A 25,884-nucleotide genomic window follows, 5' to 3' on the forward strand; every position below is an offset into this window, starting at 1 on the left:
CAGTTGATGTTTCGGGCCAAGACCCTTCATCAGGACTCTTTATTTACCAGGACTATTTACTTATTTAGAGATACAGCACGTAACAGGCCTTTCTGGCCCCGTGAGCCTGTGCTGACCCAGTTACCCCGTATGTCTTCGGAATTCGGGAAGAATCTGGAGCACCCACGGGGAGGATGTACAGATTCCTTGTAGACAGCAGCAGAACCGACACTGTAATGGCATTATGCCACCGTGCCGCCTCAGAAGGACATCATTACTGTTTATTGATGTCTTTGCAATTGCAGGGGCAACCAAAACGGTACATAAGGCAATGACTCGCCAGCAGTCTTTCCCACAATTTTGATGGACTGTCATTTTTGATGGACTCCGGATCATTTGGGGGCCTTGGTTTTGCTCACAAAATAGGTGGTTGGGGGGGGGGGGGGGGTTGATGCTTTTTGCTGCTGCTTGTGCGCGGAGGGAGGGGCTTTGAGGTTCTAGTGTTTTCTGTCATTCATTCTTTGGGTTTTTCTTCTGTTTCCTGGATGTTTGTGAAGAGTAAGAATTTCAGGCTGTATACTGTACGCATTCCCTGATGGTAAATGGGAACCATCGAACCATTTGGCGAACCTGTCATTGATTGCCACGTTCACCGAGTGAGAGCTGGAGATCCCACCTGACGCTTGAGTTGCGAAACACGCCTTTAAATGGCACCATGTTGCCAGGAGACAGAGGTCATCCCCGGCAACACTGAAGGGTACGGAATTGGGGCTCTGTGACCTCTATTGGTGTAACAGGCAGAGGATATAAAAGCGAGAATGTAATGCTGAGGCTTTATAAGGCTTTGGTCGGGCTGCATAGGATGCATTCAGTATTGGGTGAATAGTTTAGCTCATGGGGGAGCTGCCGAGCAGCCTCGATGGGCCGAATGGCCTATGTCTGCTCCTTTGTCTTGTGATCTTGTATTGTGATCAGTTTTGGGCCCCTTGTCTGAGAAAGGATGTGTTGGCATCGGAGAGGGTCCAGAGGAAGTTGACAAGAAATATCCCGGGAATAAAAGGGCTAATATATAAAAAATGTTTAATGGCTCTGGGCCTGTACTCACTGGAGTTTAGAAGAATGAGAGGGAATCTCTTTGAAAGCTATCGAATGTTGAAAGGCCTAGATAGAGTGGATGTGGAGAGTTTGTTTCCAATAGTGGGGAATCTAGGACTGGGTGGTACAGCCTCAGAATAGAGAGATGTCCCTTTAGAACAGAGAGGAGAAGGAATTTCTTTACCCAGAGAGTGGTGAATCCGTGGAATTCATTGCCACAGATGGCAGTGGAAGCCAAATTATTGGGCATATTTAAAGCAGAGGTTGATAGGTCCTCGATTAGTAAGTGCGCCAAAGATTATGAGGCAAGGACAGGAGAATGGGGTTGAGGGGGAAAGTAGATCAGCCATAATCGAATAGCAGAGGGTATTTGATGGGCTGAATGGTCTAATTTGTTTCTATGTCTTATGGTCTTATTTATGGCTTCTGCTCCAATGTTAGAGATAAATTACTGTGCAGTTCCCTTCACAACCTCTGGAGGTCACTGGGTGCTCTGCAATCTCTGAAGGGCACGAGAGTGTTGCTGGATGTGTACGCAGTGACATCGACACCTCCGATCTGAAGCGAACCCCCTCCAGGAAGAACAGCTGGTTATCTGCCGACCAGCCTTGGAATTTCACACACTGCCTTTCTTAAATAGTGAGATCATATTCACTCCTCCCCCTCACTTTTCACATGCCTTTCCCATTGATGAAGCCACGCTTTTGAACCATTAACTCCCCCTCTCGCCTAGCATTCGGGGTCCCGTCATCTGTGAGTCTGGAGCTCAAGGCTTGGTGTTCAGTGGTCGGCGGGTCCTGTTATTGATGCCGAAGGTTGAGGCCTGGGAGTTGAATTGGAAGTCGAGGTCCATTTGCCCCAGGTCTGTGACTCTCTGTGCATCTGCGGGGACTGTCAAAGGTCCAGTGTCTGCGGATCCAGCCTGAGTCCAAGCCCGAGTCCGAGTCCGAGTCTGCTTGAAGCTGAAGAAGACAGTCTGTCTTGGGGTTAGAGGACTGTATGTATGTGTGAGGGAGGGTGGGAGGAAAGTGGCTTGTGTTAAACACAAGAACGTCTGCAGATGCCGGAGATCCAAAATGCTGAGGGGATCTCAGCAGGTCGGGCAACATCTATGGGAGTGAATAAACAGTCGACGTTTCGGGCCGAGGCCCTTCTTCTGGACAGAAGAGGGAGGGGGTGAGATGCCAGAATGAAAAGGTATGGGGAGGGGAAGAAGGTGAGAGGTGAAGCCAGGTGGGTGGGAAAAGTAAAGGGCAGGAGAGGAAAGAATCTGATCGGAGAGGAGAATGGACAGTAGGTGAAAGGGAAGGAGGAGGGGAAAGGGGGAGGTGATAGGCAGGTAAGAAGAGGTAAGAGACCAGAGTAGGGAACAGAGTAAGAGGAGATGGGGGGGGGAATTTTTTTTTAACCAGAAGGAGAAATTGATATTCATGCCATCAAGTTGGAGGCTTCCCATAGGGAATATAGGATGCTGCTTCTCCACCCTGAGGTGGCCTCATCATGGCCACAGTTATCGGAGTCTTGGATGGACCCCAGTACAATAAGATGGACTGTTGACCTCATAATTTACCTCGTTGTGATCTTGCACTTTATTGTTTACCCGCACTGTACTTCCTCTGTGGCCTTGACACTTCATTCTGCATTGTTATCAGTTTACCTTGGTCTACCTGAATAACTTGGCGGGGTGGAGATACATCTCTACTAAAGGAGGTGTGAGGCACTCCTTCCCTCCACTAGCCTGCAGGTCACCCTCGGGCAAGGTGTAGCACCTCCTTAGCCCCCCGATCAGGGTCACGTGAAGCCATGGGAGCAGGTGGTGGATGGTCCTCGCATTAGGGTTAGGGTTAGGGTTAGGCATTAGCAGCTGGTACACATCACAAGTCCTGGTTATGTGACCACTGACACCAGGCAGACAATCTCTGAAGAGTATTGATAATGGCTGGGGTCACCCATCTTATAAAGACACTGCCCAGAAGGAAAAAATGAAGGCAATGACAAACCAGTTCTGTAGAAAAATTTGTCAGGAATAATCAAGGTCAAGATCATGATCGCCCACGTCATATGACACGGCATATAACGATGACAATGACCTCAATGCAGTGTGTAATGATCTGATCTGCAGGAACAGTGTGCAAAGCAAGCTTTTCACTGTATCTCGGTACATGTGACAATAATAAACCAAATTCTCTGTAACTGTATCACTCCATTCTGCATTTGTTATTGCATTTCCCTTCGTACAACTTCAATGTACTTGAACATGTCATTACCCTGTTTGGATGGCATGCAATACAAAGCTTTTCATTGTATCCTGCTATAGGTGAGAATAACAAGACAATCATAATTATAAACATAATTATAATATCTGTTTGCGAATGCTCTGTATTCCTTTAATCCCTGCTTGTTCTGGAAGTTCGGTGTGAAATGGGATCTCTGTTTCCACCATAACCCCTGGCAGCGTGCCCCAGGCACCCACCACTCTCTGTGTGAAATACATCTCCTTTAAACGTAACCCTCTCACTAGAGCTTTGCTCTCGAGTATTTGACATCGCCACTCTGGGGAGGAGGATTCGGACTGCCTGCCACGTCCATGCCTTCTCCTGTAGAGCACATTAAAGGCTTTAGCGTCCTGCTCAAGGCAGTTAGTGCAGTCACTTTAAGCCGATCGTGGATTGTCTGTAAGGAGTTTGTATGTTCTTTCTCCTGGTGATCTGATGGGTTTCCTTTGGGCGTCCTGGAATTCTTCCAACATCCCGGATGTACGGGTCGGGGTGAGTGAGCAGTGGGTGTGCTATGTTAGCACTGGAAGCATAGCCACAGTTGGGGACGGTGTAATTGGGGACATGGGTGTAATTGGGGACGTGGGTGTAATTGGGGATGTGGGTGTAATTGGGGACATGGTGTAATTGGGGACATGGTGTACTTGGGGACGTGGGTTTAATTGGGGACGTGGGTGTAATTGGTGACGTGGGTGTATTTGGGGACGTGGGTGTAATTGGGGACGGTGTAGTTGGGGATGTGGGTGTAATTGGGGACGTGGGTGTAATTGGGGACGTGGGTGTTGTTGGGGATGTGGGTGTAATTGGGGACGTGGGTGTTGTTGGGGACGTGGGTGTTGTTGGAGACATGGGTGTAATTGGGGACATGGGTGTTGTTGGGGATGGTGTAATTGGGGACACGGGTGTACTTGGGGATGTGGTGTAATTGGGTTCATTGGGCTGGGGGGCCTGTTATCACGCTGAACTTGAAAAAACAGCCAGCATAATTAAAGACCCCTCCTGCCCTGGACATTCTCCCCACCCTCCTCCCATCAGGCAGTAGATACAGATGTCTGAAAGCAATTGCCACCTAGCCCAAGGGCAGCTTAGAGTCACAGAGGAGTACAGCATGGAAACAGGCCCTTCAGCCCATCTAGTCCATGCTGAACCATTTAAACTGCCTAGTCACTTCGACCTGCACCCGGACCATAGCCCTCCAGGTCCATGGGAGTCGGCAGTTTAAATGGTTCAGCACGGACTAGATGGGCCTGAAGGGCCAGTTTCTGTGCTGTACTTCTCTGTGATTTGATTACTCTATACCCCTGCAGTCTAATCTTTAATCTATTTAAATTTACCCCTTTCACCTTAAAGCTTTGCTCTCTAATATTTGAATTTCCTCCCAGTGCCTTTCCACCACCAAACACTGATGCAAAAAAATCCATTTAAGACCTCCCACAGCTCTTTTGGCTCCACACATGGATTACCATTCCGATCTCCCAGGGGACCAATTTTGTCCTTTGCAATCCTCTAGCGCTTAACATATCTGTAGAATCCCTTAGGAGTCTCCTTCACCTTGTCTGCTAGCTAGGGAAACCTTGTGCCTTCTTTTAGCCCTCCTGATTTCTTTCCTAAGTATTCTCTTCCATTTTGTATAGGTACCTCATTTATTCCTACTTGCCTGTACCTGTTATGCATCTCCTTTTTTTTTCTTAACCAGGGCCTCAACATCTCTCGAAAACCTGTTGTGGCAGCCAGACCAAACCAAGACCAAAACCAAAACAATTGCCGCTGCTGGTGATCCTACAGGGTTGTTATACTTGCAGGACGCACTCTCAGTCCAATAATGGCTGCAAACATCAAAGATATGTATTTGATCCTTTATTGGCAATTAGCAAATGTACAATCTTGAAGCGATGAAATTTAAGCCTACCCAAGTGTAACTGAGAGTTTTAGAGCAGTCAACGAAAGATATGACATCCTCCTGTCCCCAGCTACTGCACAGAACTAAGCATGAAGGTGTGACTTATTCCCTTTGCTTTTTCCAAGCCTCCACTCGCGTGACTCGTTACCATAACAAACAGGTAACGCGCAGTCCAATGCAGATAGAAAGCAGATATGTGGCTCCTACACCTGTTATCTTTCCCTTTTATCCTGACAGGCACATACAGGCTTTGTACTCTCAAAACTTTACCCCAAACATCAGATTCTGCAGATGCCGGAAACCCAGTGTTATAAGATGATTGAATTAGTGTAACACTCTATTGCATAACCCTCTTATGCAATAAGATTAGATTATGAGAACACTCAGTCCTCTTTTATTGTCATTTAGAAATGCATACATGCATTAAGAAATGATACAATGTTCTTCCAGAGTGATATCACAGAAAACAGGACAGACCAAAGACTAACACTGACAGAACCACATAATTATAACATATAGTTACAGCAGTGCAAAGCAATACCATAATTTAATGAAGAACAAACCATGGGCACGGTAAATAAAGTCTCAAAAGTCCCCGAGTCGATTGACTCCCGAGTCCCCGATAGCAGGCGGCAAAAGGGAGAAACTCCCTGCCGTAAACCTCCAGGCACTGTCAACTTGCCAATGCCTTGGAAGCAGCCGACCACAGCCGACACTGAGTCCATCCGTCCGAAAACTTTGAGCCTCCGACCAGACTCTCCGATACAGCCTCCCGAGCGCCATCCTCTGCCAAGTGCCTTTGACCTCTCCCCGGCCGCTGAAACACGCAAAGCCGAGGATTTCGGGGCCTTCTGCTCCGGAGATTCTGGCTTCCACACAGTAGCAGCGGCAGCGAAGTGGGCATTTCAGAAGTTTTCCAGATGTTCCTCCATACTTTCACGTCCATCTCCATCAAATCAGAATTGTGCAAGGTCTCCTACTTGACAGATTACAGATATCATTCACCGGAGAGGCCGCGCGCACGCTGCTGTCGCGCCGCCATCTTCTCCCCCTCCGCTTGACCTCACAATCTGCTTTGCCGCAGTCCTTGCACCTTCGTGTCTGTCTGCACTGTACATGCTCTGTAGTTGTCCCACTTTATTCTGCATTCTGTTAAGCCTTCCTTTCTACTACCTCCCTGCACAGTTGTGCTGTAATGATCTGTGTACAAAACAAGGTGTTTCACTTTTCCTCTGTGCACGTGACAATAATAAACAATTACCAATTACAATCCCTGGCTGCCTTGTCAACCTTGCCTAGAGCAACATTCCTGACTTCAGCCACATCACCAGCTCCCCCGTCCTCAGCAACACACACAAAATGCTGGAGGAACTCAGCAGGTCAGGTAGTGTCTATGGTGGGGAATAAGCAGTTGACATTTCGGGCCGAGACCCACCATCAGGACTGGAAATGAAGAGAGCAGAAGCCAGAACAAAGTGAAGCCATGGGAGCAGGTGGTGGATGGTCGTAGGAGCAACCGGTGCATATCACAAGTCCTGGTTATGTGACCACTGACACCAGGCAGAAAATCTCTGAAGAGCATTGATAATGTCTGGGGTCACCCATCTTGTAAAGACACTGCCCAGAAGAAGGCAATGGCAAACCAATTCTGTAGAAGATTTGCCAAGAACAATCATGATCAAAGACCATGATCACCCATGTCATACGCAACGGCACATAATGATGATGTCATACAACGCAGCACTCAATGATTATGATGATGATGATGAATCACAGGACAATTTAACTCACTAACTGGTATGTCTTTGGACTGTGGGAGGAAACCAGAGCACCCAGAGGAAACCCACGCAGGCATGGGGAGAGCATACAAACGTCTGTTTCGAGCTGTAATAGTGTCGCGCTAATCACTACGTTACCATGGCATTGCGAGTTTGCTGGTTCCATGGTCAAATGCTCACCTTTAACCCCTAACCTCTGACCTCTAACCTTTGCTCAGTCCCCAACTTCTCCTGAGTGAAGGTTGCCATGGCACCACTGATGTCCTTCATGTGAGTTTCTCCTTTTACCTACAAACTCAAAGCATAACATGGTTGGTGTGAAAACAAACACCAGCTCATGTTTAATACACAGCTTGTGGCCTGACATCACCCGGTAAGCATCAATAATGCAAATACAAACATGCCTAGAGCCAGCCTCACAACCAAATGCAAAAGACCAAGGATACCAGTGGAAATACAAACATGCCTAGAGCCAGCCTCACAACCAAATGCAAAAGGCCAAGGATACCAGTGGAAATGGTTTATTGTCTCTGTGCCATGACTCTTTAAAGGACACAGTCATATCCTCCCCTTTCCTTTCCAGTCCTGATGAAGGGGCCTTGGCCCAGAACGTCCACTGTTTATTCCTCTCCGTTTATTCTCCCTGACCTGCTGACTTCCTCCAGCGCCTGCAGAATCTCTTTTGTTTACGTGGCACGTCCATATGGAACATTGGAGGCTGTGGGGTGACTTTACAGACAAGGGGCTCCCAAACTTTTTCATGCCGTGGACCAATGCCACTGAACAAGGGATCCATGGACCCCAGACTGGGAACCCGTATTACAGAGACCTATAAAACTATGAGGGTCATATACTGTACTGTACTCTCAGTGGGACCTCCTGTACCTAATAGCGTGGTCACTGAGTGTCTGCTTACGGTCGTCTGCTGCTGTCGCCCATCCACTTCAAGGTTTGACGTGCTGTGCGTTCAGAGATGCTCTTCTGCATCACCACTGCTGCAATGCGTGGTTATTTTTGAGTTACTATCACCTTCCTGTCAGCTTGAACCAGTCTGGCCATTCTCCTCTGACCTCTCTCATTAACGAGACATTCCCCCTCCCCCTGGAACTGCCACTCACTGGATGTTTTTTGGTTTTCGTGCCATTCACTGCAAACTCTCAACACTCACAGGGGTTCCCAACCTGGATGCCACGGGCCTGCCTAATGGTATTGTCCATGTCATAAATAAGTTTGGGAACCCCTGATCTCGAGACTGTTGTGCATGAAGATCCCAGGAGATTAGCAGTTTCTGAGATACTCAAACCTCCCCGTCTGGCACCAACAATCATTCCACAGTCAAAGTCACTTAGATCACATTTCAATCCCCCATTCTGATGTTTCATCTTAACAGTGACTGAACCTCTTGTGAAACACACACAAAATGCTGGAGGAACCCAGCAGGCCAGGCAGCGTCTAGGAAAAGAGCACAGTCGACGTTTCGGGCTGAAACCCTTTGGCAGGACTGGAGGGTTTCCTCTTTACCGTGTCTGCATGCTGTTATGCATCGAGTTGCTGCCACATGACTGGCTGATGAGATAGTTGTATTAACGAGCTCGTGTGCGGGTGTACCTAATAAAGTGGCCACTGAGTGTAGCGGACACATAGTCATTTTCTCAGGGCGGGGAAATCTAGAATTAAAAAGCACAGCTTTATTGTGAGGAGGAAAGAAAGTCAAAGGAGGTCTGAGGTGTAAGATTTTTGCATGGAGGGTGGTGCTTATCTGGAACAAGCTGCCAGAGGAGGTGGTAGAAGCAGATTCAGTTGTTAATTCCAAAGGCATTTGGACAGGTACTTAGGAACGGTGTGTAGAGATACAGGTTTAATTCAGGAAAATCTCAGAGCCGTTGATAGGCATCAGTGTCGGTACGGGTGTGTAGCAGCTAGCATGACACTTTACAGTGTCACAGATCAGGGGTCAGTTCCGGCTGCTGTCGGTAAGGAGTTTGTACACCCTCCCTGTGATTGTGTGGGTTTCCTCCACAGTCCAAAGATGTACGGGCTTGGGCGCGTGTGTGGTGCGCATGCGATGTCAGCACCTGAAGCATGGCGACGATTGTGGCACGTCCTTGGACTGTGTTGGTTTCAGGGCTTCGATGTAGCGCTTTGCTACAAGTGGGAAATGAGGAATGTACATGCGACAAATAGAGCCGATCTAATCTCAGGTGGGTGAGAATTGTCCATTTCTGCAACACAGGAGTCTCTGCGGATGCTGGAAATCTTGAGCAACTCACGCAAGATGCCGGAGAAACTCAGCAAATCGGGCAACGTCTCCACTGGACTAGAATGTTTCCTCTGTACCCCTCCTCCTTCCCTTTCTCCACGCCCACTCTCCTCTCTTATCTGATTCCTTGTTCTTCAGCACTTTACCTCTTCCACCTATCACCTCCCGCTTCTTGCTTCACCCCACCCACCTGGTTTCACCTATCACCTGCAGCTCACATTCCTTCCCCTCCTCCCTCACTTCTTATCCTGGCTTCCTCCCCCTTCCTCCTCAGCCCCGGCCCAAAACGTCGACTCCAATGATGCTGCCTGACCTGCTGAGTGCCGTGTGTTTAATATTTCAGTACTATTCTAAATATGCTGTTGTTGAAGCATTCTTGTTTGTTTAAATAATTCACTACAGGTTATATGTAAAAATACGTGAATTGCATACACCTTGACCCACATGATACGAAACCCCATGTCTTCCTTTGAATTAGTTTAATGTTCTGAAGTCACAAAACGTACCATTGCGTTCATTCAGCATGTTGTGTGTGGGGCCATTCCTGTGCTGCTCGGTTCTATGATTTCTTTAGCCAAAATAAACTTTATTTACAAAAATAAACTACTCAGTGCCTTTTCATTCCATTCATAGACATTGTGTTAAATTCCATTTTCTCCTTTTCTGTTAGTATTATTTCCTTTTATGTTATTGCATTGTACTGCAGCCGTAAAGTTAGCAAACTTTATGATGCAACACACATCAAAGTGCTGGTGAATGCAGCAGGCGTTTTATATCCTGTGTTTTATATCCTGTGTTTTTTGCTCTTTTTTTGTTGTTGTTGTTTGCATGCATTTTTTGCACGTGGAGGTATTTTTAGCGTTGATTCCTTTTTTAATTATTTATTTTTATTTTTATTTATTACAAAAAAAACACAAAAAAAAGAAGCACATCCACAAAAACCACAACCATAACAAAATCAAATTAAATATTGAGCAGCAAAAGGGAGAAAAATGTAAAGGCAAAAGTAAACATACACAGCAGAGGTGCACTGCACCAAAAAACCTCAGTCCTCACCCCGTAAGAAAGTCCAATACAGGGCCCCATATCCTTTCAAAATTGTCCCCTCTGTCCTCATTACATAGTCTCAGTCTCTCCAAATGCAAAGTATTTGCCAGTTCTCTCAGCCACAGATCATACATAGGCACAGAGTCCATTTTCCACATTTGCAGGATTAACTTCTCAGCAATCACCATGCTAAACAATACAGTCATTTTTTCATACATATTGGCTGAAGATAGGGGCTAGTTGCTCCAAGAATGGGTATGAGCGGGTCTGGTTCCCACCGCTTCCCAAAAGCCTCAAAGAAACAGCGTTTCCAGTATGCATAAAGCTTACAACATGACCAGAATGAATGTGACAAGTTACTGTTCACAGATTTACATCTATTACAAACTGGCGAAACATCAGGGTAGAAACTGTGCAACTTTTCTTTGGAATAATGGATAGTGTTTATTCTTTGAATGGGACCTGTGTGGTTTCTTTGTTTTGTGCCCGTCTGTGAGGAATATGAATCTCAGGGTTGTTTACTGTATACATACTTTGCTAATAAATGTACTTTGAATCTTTGGAGTCTAGTCAGCCCACTGAGACCTGACAGAGAGATTGATAAGACTGCACTACTACTACTACGTCGACTCAGGCCTAGGGGGCCGGTGTCGGGCACGATGACCGCAGGTTGTGTCCAATACCTTGTCTTACACTGAAGGAGAGGTAAAGGTTTTTCAGAGAATTATTCTTGGTTTTATTTATTGAGAGATACAGCCCAGGGCTGGCCCTTCCAGCCCGGCGTCCTGTGCCACTCAGCAACCCACCGGGCCTAATCACAGGACCACTTACAGTGAACAACTAACCTTTTAACAGGTGTGTGCGTTTACTGCAGGAGGAAACTGGAGCATGCGGAGGAAACCCACACCTTCCACGTTCAAACTCGGAGTTGAAGTCGGAACTCCAGCATGCCCCGAGCTGGAATAGAACTGCACTGGCCGCTACGCTGCCGTGTTTCATCCAGGGCTGAGGAATTGCAGCTGGGAGTATTGATCAGAGAAGCTGGAACTACCCTCCTGAGGGACGGGGAAGTTTGCACGAGGTTTGAAAATTGTGAAGGGTTTTGTGAGAGTAATTAGAGGTTTTGGTGGTTAAACTGAGGACACACACGGTTTTACACCAGTCATCAAGGCCAGCGGTGACAGCGGAGAGGCAGCAAAAGAAAAGTTAGAATGACACACACAAAATGCTGGGGGAGCTCAGCAGGCCAGGCAGTTTCCAAGGAGGGGAATAAACATTTGACATTTCGGGCCGAGACCCGTCATCAGGACTGGGAAGGAAGAGGGAAGAAGGCGGAATTAGAAGACTGGCGGGAGAGGGGAGGCATACCAGCTGGCGGGTGAGAGGTGAGACCAGGTTAGTGGGGTGACGGACTGAGAAGATGGGTGGTGATAGGTGGAAAAGGGAAGGGCTGAAGAAGAATCTGATGCTTAGACTTTTACTGTGACTCCGAGCAACAAGATTTCCCCAGTCGTTATTGTCAGATCCTGAGGGAGACTCAGAAGCTGTGCAAGCTCACATGAATGACATGGCAATCTTCAATAACATACACCCAGCCTACACAGACACTACAACATTAACAACAAAGAATACGCAAGAGACCTCAGATATTTTTTTAAAGTTAAATATTTGTTTTACCAGTCAGGGTTGTTAGCCCTGAGCTGAACCTCTGAACCTGGAAAACCGGTGGATCATTCTTAGTCTGACCTCTACCCTTTGACCTGTTTGGCATGGGTGACCCTACCAAGAGCCAAAGCACAAAGCCCTGACTCCAGCCAACACAGCTCTCCGGGTCATTGAGGCACGCAAGCCTCCAAACCCTACGGCAAGGTTGTGTCCGCTTAGAGGATCATGGTACATGTATGTCACCAAATACAATCCTGAGTTTTGTTTTCTCGCGGGCATACACAGTAGATCAAGAAACACGATAGAATCAATGAAAGACCACTCCGCACAGGACGGACAAACAACCAATGTATAAAAGACCACAAACTGTGCAAATATAAAAAGAATAATGAATAAATAAATAAGCAATAAATATCAAGAACATGAGACGAAGAGTCCTTGAGAGTGAGTGCATGGGTTGTGGGAAGAGTTCGGTGATGGAGCGAGTGAAGAAGTTATCCCCTCCGGTTCAGGAGCCTGATGGCTGAGGGGTAATAACTGCTCCTGAAACTGATGGTGTGGGACCTAAAGCTCCTGTACCTCCCGCCTGAGCTTAGCGAGAATTGGGAATGTCATATAACGCAACAGAGCAAGTGGGTTGGCACTGTAGTGTAGTGGTTAACGCACCCGCTTCTGACAGTGCCAGCTGTAAGATAGAGGTTCGATTCCTGCCGCTGACCGTGAGGAAAATGTACGTGAAATCCTCGTGACTGCGTGGGTTTTGTCTGGGTGCTGCGGTTTCCTGCCACGTTCCAAAGTCGTACGGGTTAGAGTTAGTACGTTGTGGACGTGCTATGTTGATGTTGGAACTGTGGGTGCACCCAGCGCAATTCTTGCTGATTTGATTTGAAACAAATGATGGATTTCACTGTATAGTTTGATGTACTTGCAACAAGTACAGCTAATCCCTCTTTAAAATTTCACGACACACATTGGCGATAATCAACCTGATCTTGATTCTCATTAAATCCTCCCCCTACTCTCCCATGATCACGGTCGCCTACATCATACAACACGCCACATAATGCTGATGACGGCAGCCTGCCCTGTGACTTCCACACCACCTCTCGACCGTCCCCGGTGGCAGACCATATAAGCACTGTGGCATCACACATCTGCATTTGGTGGCGCGGCATGTAAAGAGTTTGTACGTTCTCCCCGTGACTGTGTGATTCTTCCAGGAGCTCCAGTTTCCTCCCACAGTCCAAAGGCATGCCAGTTGATGGGTTAATTGGTCATTGTAAGTCGCCCTGTGACTAGGCTAGGGTTAAATTGGGGGATTGCTGGGCGTCTCGAAGGGCCGGAAGGACATGTCCTGTGCTGTATCTCAATCAAATCTCCTACCTGTTCTGTGTGGAATTGCCCGACTGAGGATCCACTTCACCAGGCAACACTCCATCACAGCTTTCCTGGCGACTTCAGGCCTTTGCCAGGCCACGGGGTTTTTCTTCAGTACGGGTTCTTCCATTGTGGCAGAGTGTCCAAGATGGCTGCCTTCAGGGTGCCCTTTGACCTGCGATTGGCAGCACAAACAGTCCGTGTTAATGCAACCTAATGCCACCCTTATCTGCTTTTAATTAAACACCTGAATTAAAATAGGTGGCCACAGGTAAATCCTGCCAGCTGTGGCGGACAGAGCGAAGGTGCTCGGTGAAGTGGTGTTCTAATCTACGTCACGCACGTCTCACTGATGTAGAGGAAGCAGCCCCAGGAGCACCGGATGACCCCGGCAGACTCAGGGTGAAGTGTCGCCTCACCTGGATGGACTGTTTGGGCACTGAGCGGTGGCGAGGGAGGAGGTGAAGGGGCAGGTTTTGCCCTTGCTCCAATTGCAGAGATTAGCCCCAGGAGGGAGAGTGCTCCCGTGCTCTCTCAGTCCTGATTCAGGATCCTGGCCCGAAGCTTTGACTGGAGGGAAATGGGCGTTTGATGCTTAGGGCAGACTGGAATGGACCTCTCTCCACAGAGGCTGCCTGACCCACTGGGTACCTCCTCCAGTTTGTTGTTTTCTTTTTCACTCCGGATTTCAGCATCTGCAGTCTCTTGAGCCACGGGGGTTCAGATTGAGTTCCTGAGACCTAAAAGCAGAACCTGCTCCAGTGCATGTTTGGGAACCGTGAGCCTGTTACCAGGGGACGTCTGACGGAGATCACTTTCTCTCGCATCCAAAAAGATAGGAGCAGGAGTAGGCCAGTCGGCCCTTCTAGCCCATCCTAGCATTCATATGATCATGACTGATCTTATAGTAATAAGGGGCATACATGAGGGGGGTGGAACACGATCTTTACCCCAATGGTGCCTGTAATGAATTTGTACGTTCTCCCTGTGATCACGTAGGTTTCCTCCGGGTGCTCCGGTTTCCTCCCACAGTCCAAAGACGTACCAGTTGGTAGGTTAATTGGTCATTGTAAACTGTCCTGTGATTGGTCTAGGGGGATTTCTGGGTGGCACGGTTCAAAGGATTGGAAAGCCTGTTCCACACTGTATCTCAATCAATCAATCAGTCAGATCAAAACCAGAGGGCAGAGAACTAGAGGGACCCCGGGGGCAACTCTTTCATGCAGTGGATGCCGAGTGGTTGGAACGAGCTGCCAGTGGAAGTGTTTGAGACAGGTACAGTACAGTAGTGCCATTTGAGAAGCCCTTTGATCATTAGTGCTTCGTCAGGCACCTCCGCTTCATCACCGAAAGCAGAATTTCCTGGTGGCCAACCATTTTCACTCCTATCCCCATTCCCACTCCAACATGTCGGTCCATGGCCACATTGCGGAGGCCACCCTCAGGACTGAGGAGCAACACCTTGTATTCCGTCCTCCAACCTGATGGCATGAATATCGATTTCTCCTCTCAGGTAAAAAAAAAACACTCTCTCTCCCCTCTTCCGCTATTCCCCACTCTTGCCTCTTACTTCTTCTCCTCACCTGCCCCTGGGTCCCCTCCTCCTTCCCTTTCTCCTCTGGACCACTCTCCTCTCCAATCAAATTCCCTCCTCCCCAGCCCTTGACCTTTCACACCCACCTGACTTCACCCGTCACCTTCCCGCTATCCTCCTTCCCCTCCCCTCCCGCCACCACCCCCAACATTTTTACTCTGGCATCTCCCCCCCTTCCTCTCCAAGTCCTGATGAAGGGTCTCAACCTGAAACATTCATTTACACAGAGGCAGCCTGACCTGCTGAGATTCTCCAGCACTTTGTGTGTGTTGCTCTGGATGTTGCTCCATTTCAAATCACCCTACCTTTCCCCATCCCCTTCAACCCCACAAACCCCCACCCCGTCCAATTGCTCCCCTTACTTGCTGCCACAAAGAATAAAATTCCACACCTTAGAAGTGATCATGAATCTGCTTCTGAAGTTCACTATAAGACTGCTCCAGCGCTGGGGAGTGAGGCCCTAGTGCCCGGGGCCTGAGAGTTCTCCGCCCCACCTCCCCTTCCTCTTTCAACGCTCACCTGTGGCTGGGTGTCTGATGTCGGCCGGTCACTGCTGGGGAGGTGGGGGACCAGTGTGTTACTCTGGATGAGACGCCAGGCAGACAGGAAGAGTAACACTAGAGGGGGTGAGAGGCAGGCTTGAGAGGGCACAGAGAGTTCTGAGGCAGAGAGGGTGAAGAGAGTGAAGGGGGGAAGGGAGGCAGAGTAAGAAGAGAATTGAGGGGGAAGGGATGAGAGGGAGAGGGAGATGGGAGAAAGAGAGGGGTTGAGAGAGGGGGAGAGCAGGGCACAAGGAAGGGAGAGAGAGAGGGAGGGAGAGAGTGTGGGGGAAGGGGGAGAGGGAGAAAGTGACAGAGAGAGAGGCAAAGATAGAGAGATAGAGGCAGAGAAAGATAGAGAGAGGCAAAGACGGACAGAGGCAGTGAGAGAGGCAAAGATAGAGAGAGGCAGCGGGAGAGAGAGACAGAGAGAGGCAAAGACGGACAGAGGCAGAGAGAGAGGCAAAGATAGAGAGAGGCAGCGGGAGAGAGAGACAGAGAGAGGCAAAGACGGACAGAGGCAGAGAGAGAGGCAAAGATAGAGAGACGGGCAGAGAGAGAGAGAGAGAGAGAGACAGAGAGAGAGAGAGAGAGGCAAAGACAAAGATACAGAGACAGCTAAAATGCTGTTGGGAGGGAGGACTAATTCTGCGTCACAGCCATTTAAGTTCCGGAGGACGGGATAGAAGAGACTGGAGGATTCTTCATGAACACCACAGGCAGGAGTTTCTCCCATTGGGAATAAACCTATATTTAGAACAGAGGTCTTGCTGCTCTGTCAGGCTGGAAACGTGGACGGCCTGTGAAGCAGGAAGCCGGCGACACTGACATAATCGGACAGATATTTCTCCGCAGGAAGGGGGTAATGTTGAACGAACGGTGATGTTGTACAGCACGAGGCCTGTCCCAGCCGGTCACGATTGAGTGGTAATTCTTACCCGGCGATGAGTCCTGAGTTCTGCTTCACACCAGTCCCCAGAGAGCAGCCTCAGCATACCTGATGCCAGCCACCGCCTGTGACTCTCTGGGTCACCGGTCTGCATCACGGTGTCAGTCAGCTGTAACAAGGGGCAGTCAGAAGCCCAAAAAAAAACAGGAGGCCATTCAGTCCAACGTGCCAGTGATAGCCCTGAGGAAGTGTTGCCCGCGTATTCTCAATGCAAAACAAAAGACCCTGAAAATTACCTCAAACAAACCGACGGAGGAACTTGGTGGCATCCGTGGAGGCAGAGGGACGGTTGCTGTTTCAGGTGGAGACCCAGCATCAGGCCTGAGGGTCGAGAGTGAAAATGGGGTGGCGGTGTTGAGAAGTGAGGGGGTCGGGTTGAGGTGAGAGATAGGTGGATCCAGCTGGGCAGAGAGAGAGAGAGAGAGAGTGTGCATGTCAGAGAGAGGGAAAGATAGACGGAGAGGGAGAGGGCGAGAGAGAGGGACAGAGGGAGGGAGAGAGTGACAGTGTAAGAGAGAGAAAGGGAGGAAGAGGGGAAGAGAGAGAGGAAAGGTTTTTTAAGGATGGTGCTGGCAAAGACTTTCACTACATTTAAGAAGCTACTGCAGAAGGTACGTACTTGAATCACCGAGCTGTAGAAGGCCGTAGGCCTATCGCAGTTAACTGGAGTTACAGTATGTGCAGGACGGGCTGAAGGGCCTAATTCTATGCTGTGCAACTCTATAGGCAGCATCGCTCGGGGTGTCGGAGTTCAGAGTTCAATCCCAACGTCAGCTTTGAGGAGTTTGTACGTTCTCCCCATGACCAGGTAGGTTTCCTCCAGGTGCTCGGGTTTCCTCCCACAGTCCAAAGACGTACTGTTAGTATGTTAATTGGTCATTGTAAATCGTCCTTTGATTAGGTGGGCAATCTCTAAATAAAATAATACAGATGACCAAGTGGTAATGGGACATTTAGGGAATTATGCTTTGTATTGTGTTTGTAACTCACAAAATGGGTGGGGAAGATCAACTGGTGGGGCGTATTTTGGACTCCAAGACAGTCATAGAATATGCCTGGACTCTTTTAATTTTGTGTGCGGTGTTGAGACAGTCTCTTCAAGGTGATTATCAGCCGGGTACCGCATGCTGTGCAGTATCCCCTGCCATGAATAGAAGATATTTTTGAATCTTTGGCAGGCTGAGAGGGGTTTTCAAAGTTTGACTCATCACAAACCTATCTGCAAATGGAGATTGAAGAGTCAAGTGGGAAGTCCCTCACAATCAGCACTCACAAGGGACTGTACCAGTATAATTGCCTCACCTTTGGTGTCACATCATCTCCAGCAACTTGGCACAGAGCAATGGGCCAAGTGCTCCCAGATATCCCAGGAACACAATGTCACCTTGATGGCATCATTGTGACTGGTGAGAATGTTGAAGAGCACCTCCAGAACCTTGGTAAAGTGCTTACCAGGCTGAGTGACTGTGGTCTGTGCACAAAGAGAAAGAAATGTGAGTTTTTCAACAATGAAATCTCATATCGTGGACATGTCATTGACAAGCAGGGCTTACATAAGCCACGAGAGAAGACTGAAGCAGTGCTACAGGCACCCAAACCAGAAACTGTGTCACAACTCAGGTCATACTTGGGCCCTGTAAACTACTGCCACACCAGTTCCTCCCAAACATTGCTGCAGTGCTGCATCCATTGAACGACTGTCACAGACAGGAGCAAAGTGGGAATGGTCAGAAAGATGTGGAAGAACATTCAAGGAAACAAAGAGACTAATAACATCCAATGGACTGCTCACCCGTTATGACCCATCGCTGCCCATCAGACTGGCGTGCGATGCGTCTCCTGATGCCATTGGGGCTGTTTTGTAACACATTATGAAAGATGGATCTGAATGCCCAGTAATACTTGCTTCAAGGTCACTGACGAGTGCAGAACGCAACTATGCACAGATCGACCGTAGGATCCTTAGTCTAGTATGGAGAATAAAAAGTTCCACCACTACCTCAACGGTTTATGCTAGTGACAGATCACCACTTTGAATTCCAGGAAGGGAACTTCAGTGATGACTGCTACCCAGTTACAACATTGGGCACTATTCCTAGGAGCCCACTCTTATGACTTAGAGTTCAAGGTTACCAAACAACACAGCAAGCTGATGGCTTGTCATGTCTTCCACTATTGGCAACTGAAGAAGAAAAGTCTTCATTCTGTGACCCAGCAGAAGTGTTCCACACCGCATTGGTGGACCGGTTGCTGGTAACAAATTCCGAAGTACAAAGGGAAATAAGGAATGACCCAACATTGTCAAAAGTCTATGAAATCACCGTGCAAAGATGGCCAGCTCACAGTAACCTATGTTTCCAGAGTTCGCAGTGCGACGAGACCAATTGTCAGTATGTCACAGAATGCTGATGTGCAAGGATCTCGTGTTGCGTTTCCACCTAAACTGCGCACCATACAGTTAGAAAATCTGCATGAAGGACACCTGGGTTTAGATTTAGATTTAGATTATGAGGACACGCAGTCCTCTTTTATTGTCATTTAGTAATGCATGCATCAAGAAATGATACAATATTCCTCCGGTGTGATATCACAAAAACACAGGACAGACCAAGACTGGAAAAACTAACAAAACCACATAATTATAACATATAGTTACAACAGTGCAACAATACCATAACTTGATGTAGAACAGGCCATGGGCACAGTAAAAAAGTTCAAAGTCTCTTGAATGTCCCACATCTCACACAGACGGGAGAAGGAAGGAAACGCTCCCTGCCATGCCCGACCACAGTCCGACTCTGAGTTGTCCGAAAACTTCGAGCCTCTGATCAGCTCTCTGACACCGAGTACCGAGCACTATCTCTGTCCGAACGATTCGACCTCAGCCTCGGTCGCCAAAGCTAGGGATTTTGGGGCCTACCCTCCGGAAGATTCTCGATCGCCCAGTAACAGCAGCAGCGAACCGGCATTTCAGAAATTTCTCCAGATGTTCCTCTGTGCTCTCACATCTGTCTCCATCAAATCAGAATTGTCCACGGCCCCTATTTAACAGAAATGATATCATTTTCACCAGAGAGCTGCGCGCGCACGTCGCACTGCCATCTTCTCCTCCGCCTAAGTCAAAATGATTTACAGTCAAAATGAAGAGTCTCGCCCAGAGCTGCATGTAGTGGCAGGATTTCTGCACATCTGTGTGCAAAGGCAGAGATTCCAAGCAGGTTTCAGGATCCTACAGCCAGGCACTGGAGTCCTGGGGGAATTCAGAACGGGAGGCTGGATTGAGGGCATCTAAAACAAAAATCACTGCCTGGGGAAGAGACTTCCTATTAAAAAAAAACCTTTATTGAGCTTAGAGATCAGCTTTATTTATCACGTGTACATTGAACCATCGAACGATTCAGTGAAATTCCTCGTTTGCATCAACAACCAACACACTGTTCCCTCTAAGGCAGCCTTTCTCAACTTTTTTGCCCTGGAGGAACCCTTGAAATAATTTTCAGGTCTCAGGGAACCTCTGCATAAAAATTATTATATCTACAGCTCACAGTACCTCAGTGTGATCAGTATGTTGTAGATATAATAGTCCAAAAAATAATTGTCAATGCTCTTTTGAGTAGAGATTGAAGTTTTAGCTCACCTTTCTTGAAATTAATCTCTTTCTTTCCCTTTCATAAACTTTAAAAACTCATAAGACAAACATAGTAAATTTCTCAATTCTGGGTCAAACTTGAGATAAGCACACACATATTTCACCTTCAACTGAAATGAGACAATTTCTATCCTTGCTCTTGATGCTTGTTAAACAAGAAAAAGCTTGCTCACACATGTAAGAAGTTGAAAACTACAGCAAAATGTTCATTGCTTTCCCATGAATGGCAGGATGCTCTTCTTTCACAGAAATCCAGAACTTGCCCAGGGGCAGGTCAGTAAATCATATCTTGAGTGCATGATCGGAGAGCAGCTCCCAAAGTTCTTCCTCTTCTCTCAAAGTCAAGTTCTCAAGCCGAGCAGAAGATTCAGAGAAACTGCTGCACTGAAAGCCCATGAGGTCAGGGACATGCAGCTACGAGAATTATGTACAATACAGAAAATGGTGTTACCTGTGTGTATTGTTGCGATGCAAAAGCTGCTGGAGAATCTGCTAGTGGGGAAAAGTGGAGTGATACTTGGAAACTTGACTTTTTAAAGCATCATTTAGCAAGAAAATCACATATGGGTAGTATGCAAAAGCTCCTGCGAGAAAATTCTTCATTGCCCGGTACAGGTATCCTTTGTGAGAAGTGCAGATGAATGAGAGCGAAAATAAACAAAACCTAGAGAACATCAAAGTTCCTATTGATAGGGTTTTGCTAGTTGTTAAAACGAATACCTCTATATATAAAATCCAGTTGTCACTGGGCAAAAAATTGCACAACACAAGATTTTTATGCACACAGGTCATTACAAATTAGAGGGAACGTTCGCTGGGGGCAGGTTGCAAGTATCAGCATGGTTCCGGTGCCCAGAACTTAAATAACCCATAGATTTTTGAAATGTGGGAGGAAAGCGGAACACCCGGCAGAAACCCACACGGGCACAGGGTGAACGTAATTAAATCTATATTCTTTTAATTCTTTTCAAGAAGTTATAAAAATAATTTCCAATGATCTTGTTCACTTACCTTTTAAGTGTTCAAAATTGTTTTAAATTCTAAATATTTTTTTCAGGGTGCTTATAAATAGTGCTTATAAAGGATTGCATCTTGGCCCGGGAGGAATGCTGTTTTACTCGGCTGCATTCATGGGTGTTCATGTACGGTTGAATGACAATTAAAGTTGAACTTGAACTATTGTTTGTTTTAGTGATGTGGAATGCTGCGGATATTTCTGGAACTTTTACTTGCTTTCAACAGGTGCAGTTAAGATGAGTTAATTTCTTGAGATTTATTTTGAGGGTGGGGTCACGTTTAAATCACCGTCTGCTATGCCCTGACAAGGATTATGTCCGCAGCTGTAAGCAGTATAGCCAGGAGGCTGGGCTGCTTCTCACCGGGAAGGTTATTAAAGATAATGTTGGCTTTCACGCCCTGAGTCATAGTTGAACAGACAGAGGTACATGACCTGAAGGAGAAAAATCAGTTCCCGGTTCTTCTTTGAGCCTAATGGTCCTGGGTGGAGAGTTTGCACGTTCTTCCTACAACCACATGGGCTTCCCCCGGGTGCCCTGGTTTCTTTCCACATCCCTGAGACCTGCAGGTTCTCAAGCACCCATTGGTGCAGAATTGGGCCATTCAGCCCATTGAGTTTGCTCTTGCATTCCATCATAGCCGAGTTATTATCCCTCTCCATCCTATTTCCCTGCCTTCTCTCCATATTCTTTGACGCCCTGACTAGTCTATCAACCTCCTCTTTAAATATACCCAATAGTTGGCCTCCACAGCAGTCTAATGAATTCCACAGATTCACCACCATCTGGCTAAAGAAATTCTTCCTCATCTCATCCAAAGGAATGCCCTTCTATTCTGAGGCTGTACCCTCTGGTCCTAGACTCTCCAACTATAGGAATCATCCTTTCCATGTCCACTCTGTCCAGGCCTTTCAATATTTTGAAGGCTTCAATGAGATCCCTCATTCTTCTAGTCTCAAGCGAGTGCAGGCCCAGAGCCATCAAACACTCCTCATACGTTAACCAGTTCATTCGTGGGATCGTTCCCGAGAACCTCCTCTGGTCCCTCGCCAATGCCAGCACATCCTTTCTTAACCACCAGAGATCCTGCAGAAATACAGAGGAACACACACAAAATGCAGGGGAGCTCAGCAGGTCAGGCAAAGTTCAAAGTTCAAAGTACATTCATGATTAAGGTATGTACACTATATACAGTCTTGAGATTTGTCTCCTTACAGGCAGCCATGGAACAAGGAAACCCGAAAGAACCCATTAAGAAGAAGAAGACCGTCAAACACTCAATGTGCAGAGAAAAACAGGAGTAGGCAGATAACATCCAGAACTGAAGTTCACAAAAGTGAGTCCAGAGCCACGAAGCCGGTCACCACTGTAGCCGGCCACAGCCCCAGAGTAGCACAGAGACGAGTAAAACTCACAGGGTGGTGAGCTGAACCAACCAGTCCGTGACACCCTGACCTTTTCAATCTCGCTTGGCACCTAAACTTCCAAACCGCGGGCTGTTCCTTGTCATCAGACACGAGCCCTGCTTTCAGAAACCAGCATCCATGGAGAGGAATGAACAGTTGACATTGCGGGCCCAAAGCTGCTCACGGTATTCCAAACGCAGTCTGGCCAATGCCTTACAGAGCACTATTAGCATCGCAACTGCAGTATTAATTATGGCTCCACAAGCAGTGCTTGTCCACAGTAACAGGGTGGTGGGGCAACGGTTATGACCAGCAATCTATCAGAAGTGAGTTCCAATCCTGTCACAGTGGTAGCTGAAGTAGTTACATTAAATAAGCAAGTAAATAATTAATTAAATATATCTGAGAATAGAAGTACTTTAAGGTTACGTCTTGTTCTCTGGAACCCTCCAGGAAAGGAGATCTGCTATCTGGTCCATATGAGACCCCAGACTCTGTGTGGTCAAATCTTCAGTTCCGAAGGGCATTGAACGCCACTGACCTCTGTGTGTTGTGACATTTAGGAATTTAAGGGCTGGCTCAGTAGCACTGGGGGATAGCATAACTCTTCACAGCAGCAGCAGAGATTGGGGTTCAGTTCCCCGTCGCCGTCCGTAAGGTTTGTATGTTCTCCCTGTGACCGTGTGGGTTTCCTCCTACCTTCGGGTTAGTGTTAGTAAGTTACGGGCACGCTATGCTGGTGCTGGGTGTGTGGCGACGCGGGCTGCCCCCAGCGCATCCTTGGACTGTGTTGGTCGTTGACGCAAACGATGCATTTTGCTGTATGTTTCAATGTTATGTACATGTGACAGATAAACCTTATCTTTAATAAAGCTTCGTCTTTATGCCAGCCGTCCTTATCTTCGTTTCAGGCTCAAGTGTACAATCCTTAACTTGACTCTAGGACACTTAGTAGTTTCATAAGCCGTACATCCATCTGATCATTGCTAGGAGGAAGGAGAATTCAGAAGAATGGGGATGCGAAGATGAAGAAATCAGCCCGGATTGAATGATGGAGCAGTCCAATTCTGCCAATGTGGAGTGGAGAGCAAGCTTGTAAATCTGGCAGGAGCAAAGGATGTTGGAATGGCGAGGGTAGTGAGCTGTGGGAGGGGTGACAGAGAATAAGTGCCCTGGGTGGGGGCTGGCACAGGTGTAGACACACCTAACCCTGAGGCACCAGGTAAGGTCACTTGATTCCAAACAATTAGTTTATTGATCATTACTAATGACTGGTGCTTCCTGCTGCCTCCCCTCTCCCTTCCCCTTTTCCTAACCATGATTCCCCTCTCCCTGACTCCTTCCCACTCTCAGTCCACAACAGAGACCCACATCAGAATCAGGTTTATCATCACTCACATCTGTCATGAAATTTGTCTTCTGTTGGTGGCAGCAGTACAGTGTAATACATAAAATTACTATAGAGTTGTGCAAAAGTCTTAAACATCTTAGCTATATACGTGTGCCTAAGATTTTTGCACAAACAGAACTTGTATGTCCTGTGGGCTTACGGTCAAATTAGTGAATAAAGGCATACAGATCAAGAGTGAATTGGCCCGTCTCTCACTGATTGCTGCTACATTTGGGGACTTCTGAAAGCAGACTGATGAAGAATGGAGTTCCAGCTGAATTTTTTTTTCTCCAAAAGAAAGATGTGTACCAGGAGCAGGAGGTGAGATACTAGGGGCAGGAAGGAGAGCGAGAGACCGTCTCAAAGAGTCCGCAGGTGTGAGCAAGAAATGAGGTTAGTTCAAGGCATAAGACCATAAGACATAGGAGCAGAATCAAGTCATTACGCCCATCGAGTCTTTTCCACCATTCCATCATGGCTGATTTATTTTCCTTCTCAACCCTGTTTTCCCTTGATCCCACCCTCCCCCCACCTTCTTTACAGGGCCTCTGCCCCTTCCCTCTTCAGTCCTGACGAAGGGTTCCAGCCCGAAACGTTGACTGTTCGTTTCCACGGATGCTGCCAGACCTGCTGAGTTCCTCCAGTGCGTTGTGAGAGTTGCTTTGACCCCAGCATCTGCAGAGTATTTTGTGTTTATAATATGACATGTACGTGCTTCGATCATAAATTTACTTTGAACTTAATCATCCTTAGAGCGGATTACCCCAAAAAGCAAAACACAAGGTGTGAACTCAGCTCAGGCATTTAATTTTCCCTTGGCAGACCAAGTGATGAACAAAAAGAAACCATAATTCATCTCTAAATCTCTGTCAGGCTGCTTGGTTTATAATGATAGTGTCAGTAACATTATACGGTCTCACATAAACATCCACCTCCTACCTCACGGCAAACTGTCAATCTTCAGGCTATACCACTAAGGAACTTCTGCAAATACTATTTTGTGCTGGATTGTAATATACCCTCAGTGGCCACTTTATTAGGTAACGCAAATATCTAATCAGCCAATCATGTGGGAGCAACTCAATACAGAAAAGCATGCACACATGGTCAAGAGGTTCAGTTGTTGTTCAGACCAAACATCAGAATGGGGAACAAATGTGACCGAAGTGACTTTGACCGTGGAATGATTGTTGGTGCCAGACGGAGTGGTTTGAGTATCTCAGAAACTGCTAATATCCTGCAGTTTTCACACACAGCAGTCTCTAGAGTTATAGAGAATGATTTGAAAAACAAAAGAACATCCAATGAGCAGCAGTTCTGCGGGTGAAAGTGCCTTGTTGATGAAAGGGGTCAGGGAGGACAGCCAGACTGGTTCAAGCCTACAGGAAGGCGACAGTTACCCAGATAACCTCAAGTTACAACAGCAGTGTGCTGGAGAGCTTCTCTGAGTGCACAACATGTCGAATCTTGAAGAGGATAGGCTACAGCAGCAGAAGACCACAAACATACACTCAATGGCCACTTTATTGGATACGTACTGAGTATGTACTGTGTTTTGCAACTTGGCTCCAGAGGCATGAAGGTTCATTTAGCTGTATACATATGTATGTTTGGATGACAATAAATTTGAATTTGATCTTGAACTAAAGACATGCACTTGTGTTTTCTTCCTCAGCTGTTGAATTCTTCCCTCAATGTTTGCGATGTGGTCCTGGAGTGTCGCCACCATTCACTGCGCAAGGACAGCGAAAGGGATCCCAGGGTGGCTGGGGTGGAAGGCAGTGGAGATGGAGGATAATAGTCAAACAATGGGAGATTGGTGCCCTGTACGAGAGACCAGTGTCAGCAGGCTAGAATGGGATGTTCCCACAGGAATGTGAAGAAACTGAGCAGAAAATCAATGGAATAAATCCCAGTAAAACAGAAGAACTTCCAAGGCAAGGTTTCCAATCCAGTGCTCCAGG

At 47.3% G+C, this 25,884-nt stretch overlaps 1 protein-coding gene across 2 annotated transcripts in view; it reads right to left on the reverse strand.

Moving 5' to 3' along the window:
* LOC140201918 (calsenilin-like) overlaps nucleotides 1-16,346 on the reverse strand; it is a 136,687-nt gene extending 120,341 nt beyond the window's left edge. The window contains exons 1-2 of one of the 2 annotated variants that reach the window (XM_072266716.1): nucleotides 15,491-16,346; nucleotides 13,384-13,552 (exon numbers count right to left, since the gene is read on the reverse strand). In XM_072266716.1, coding sequence (XP_072122817.1) covers nucleotides 13,384-13,552; nucleotides 15,491-16,246 — 925 coding nt within the window. In that variant the 5' untranslated portion in view covers nucleotides 16,247-16,346. Of the gene's footprint in view, nucleotides 1-13,383; nucleotides 13,553-15,362 lie in introns of both variants that reach the window. The other variant, XM_072266717.1, reaches the window with a different exon arrangement.
* Nucleotides 16,347-25,884: the final 9,538 nt, after the last annotated feature.

This window comes from Mobula birostris, chromosome 8, assembly GCF_030028105.1.
Source record: "Mobula birostris isolate sMobBir1 chromosome 8, sMobBir1.hap1, whole genome shotgun sequence".
Lineage (NCBI taxonomy): Eukaryota > Metazoa > Chordata > Chondrichthyes > Myliobatiformes > Myliobatidae > Mobula > Mobula birostris.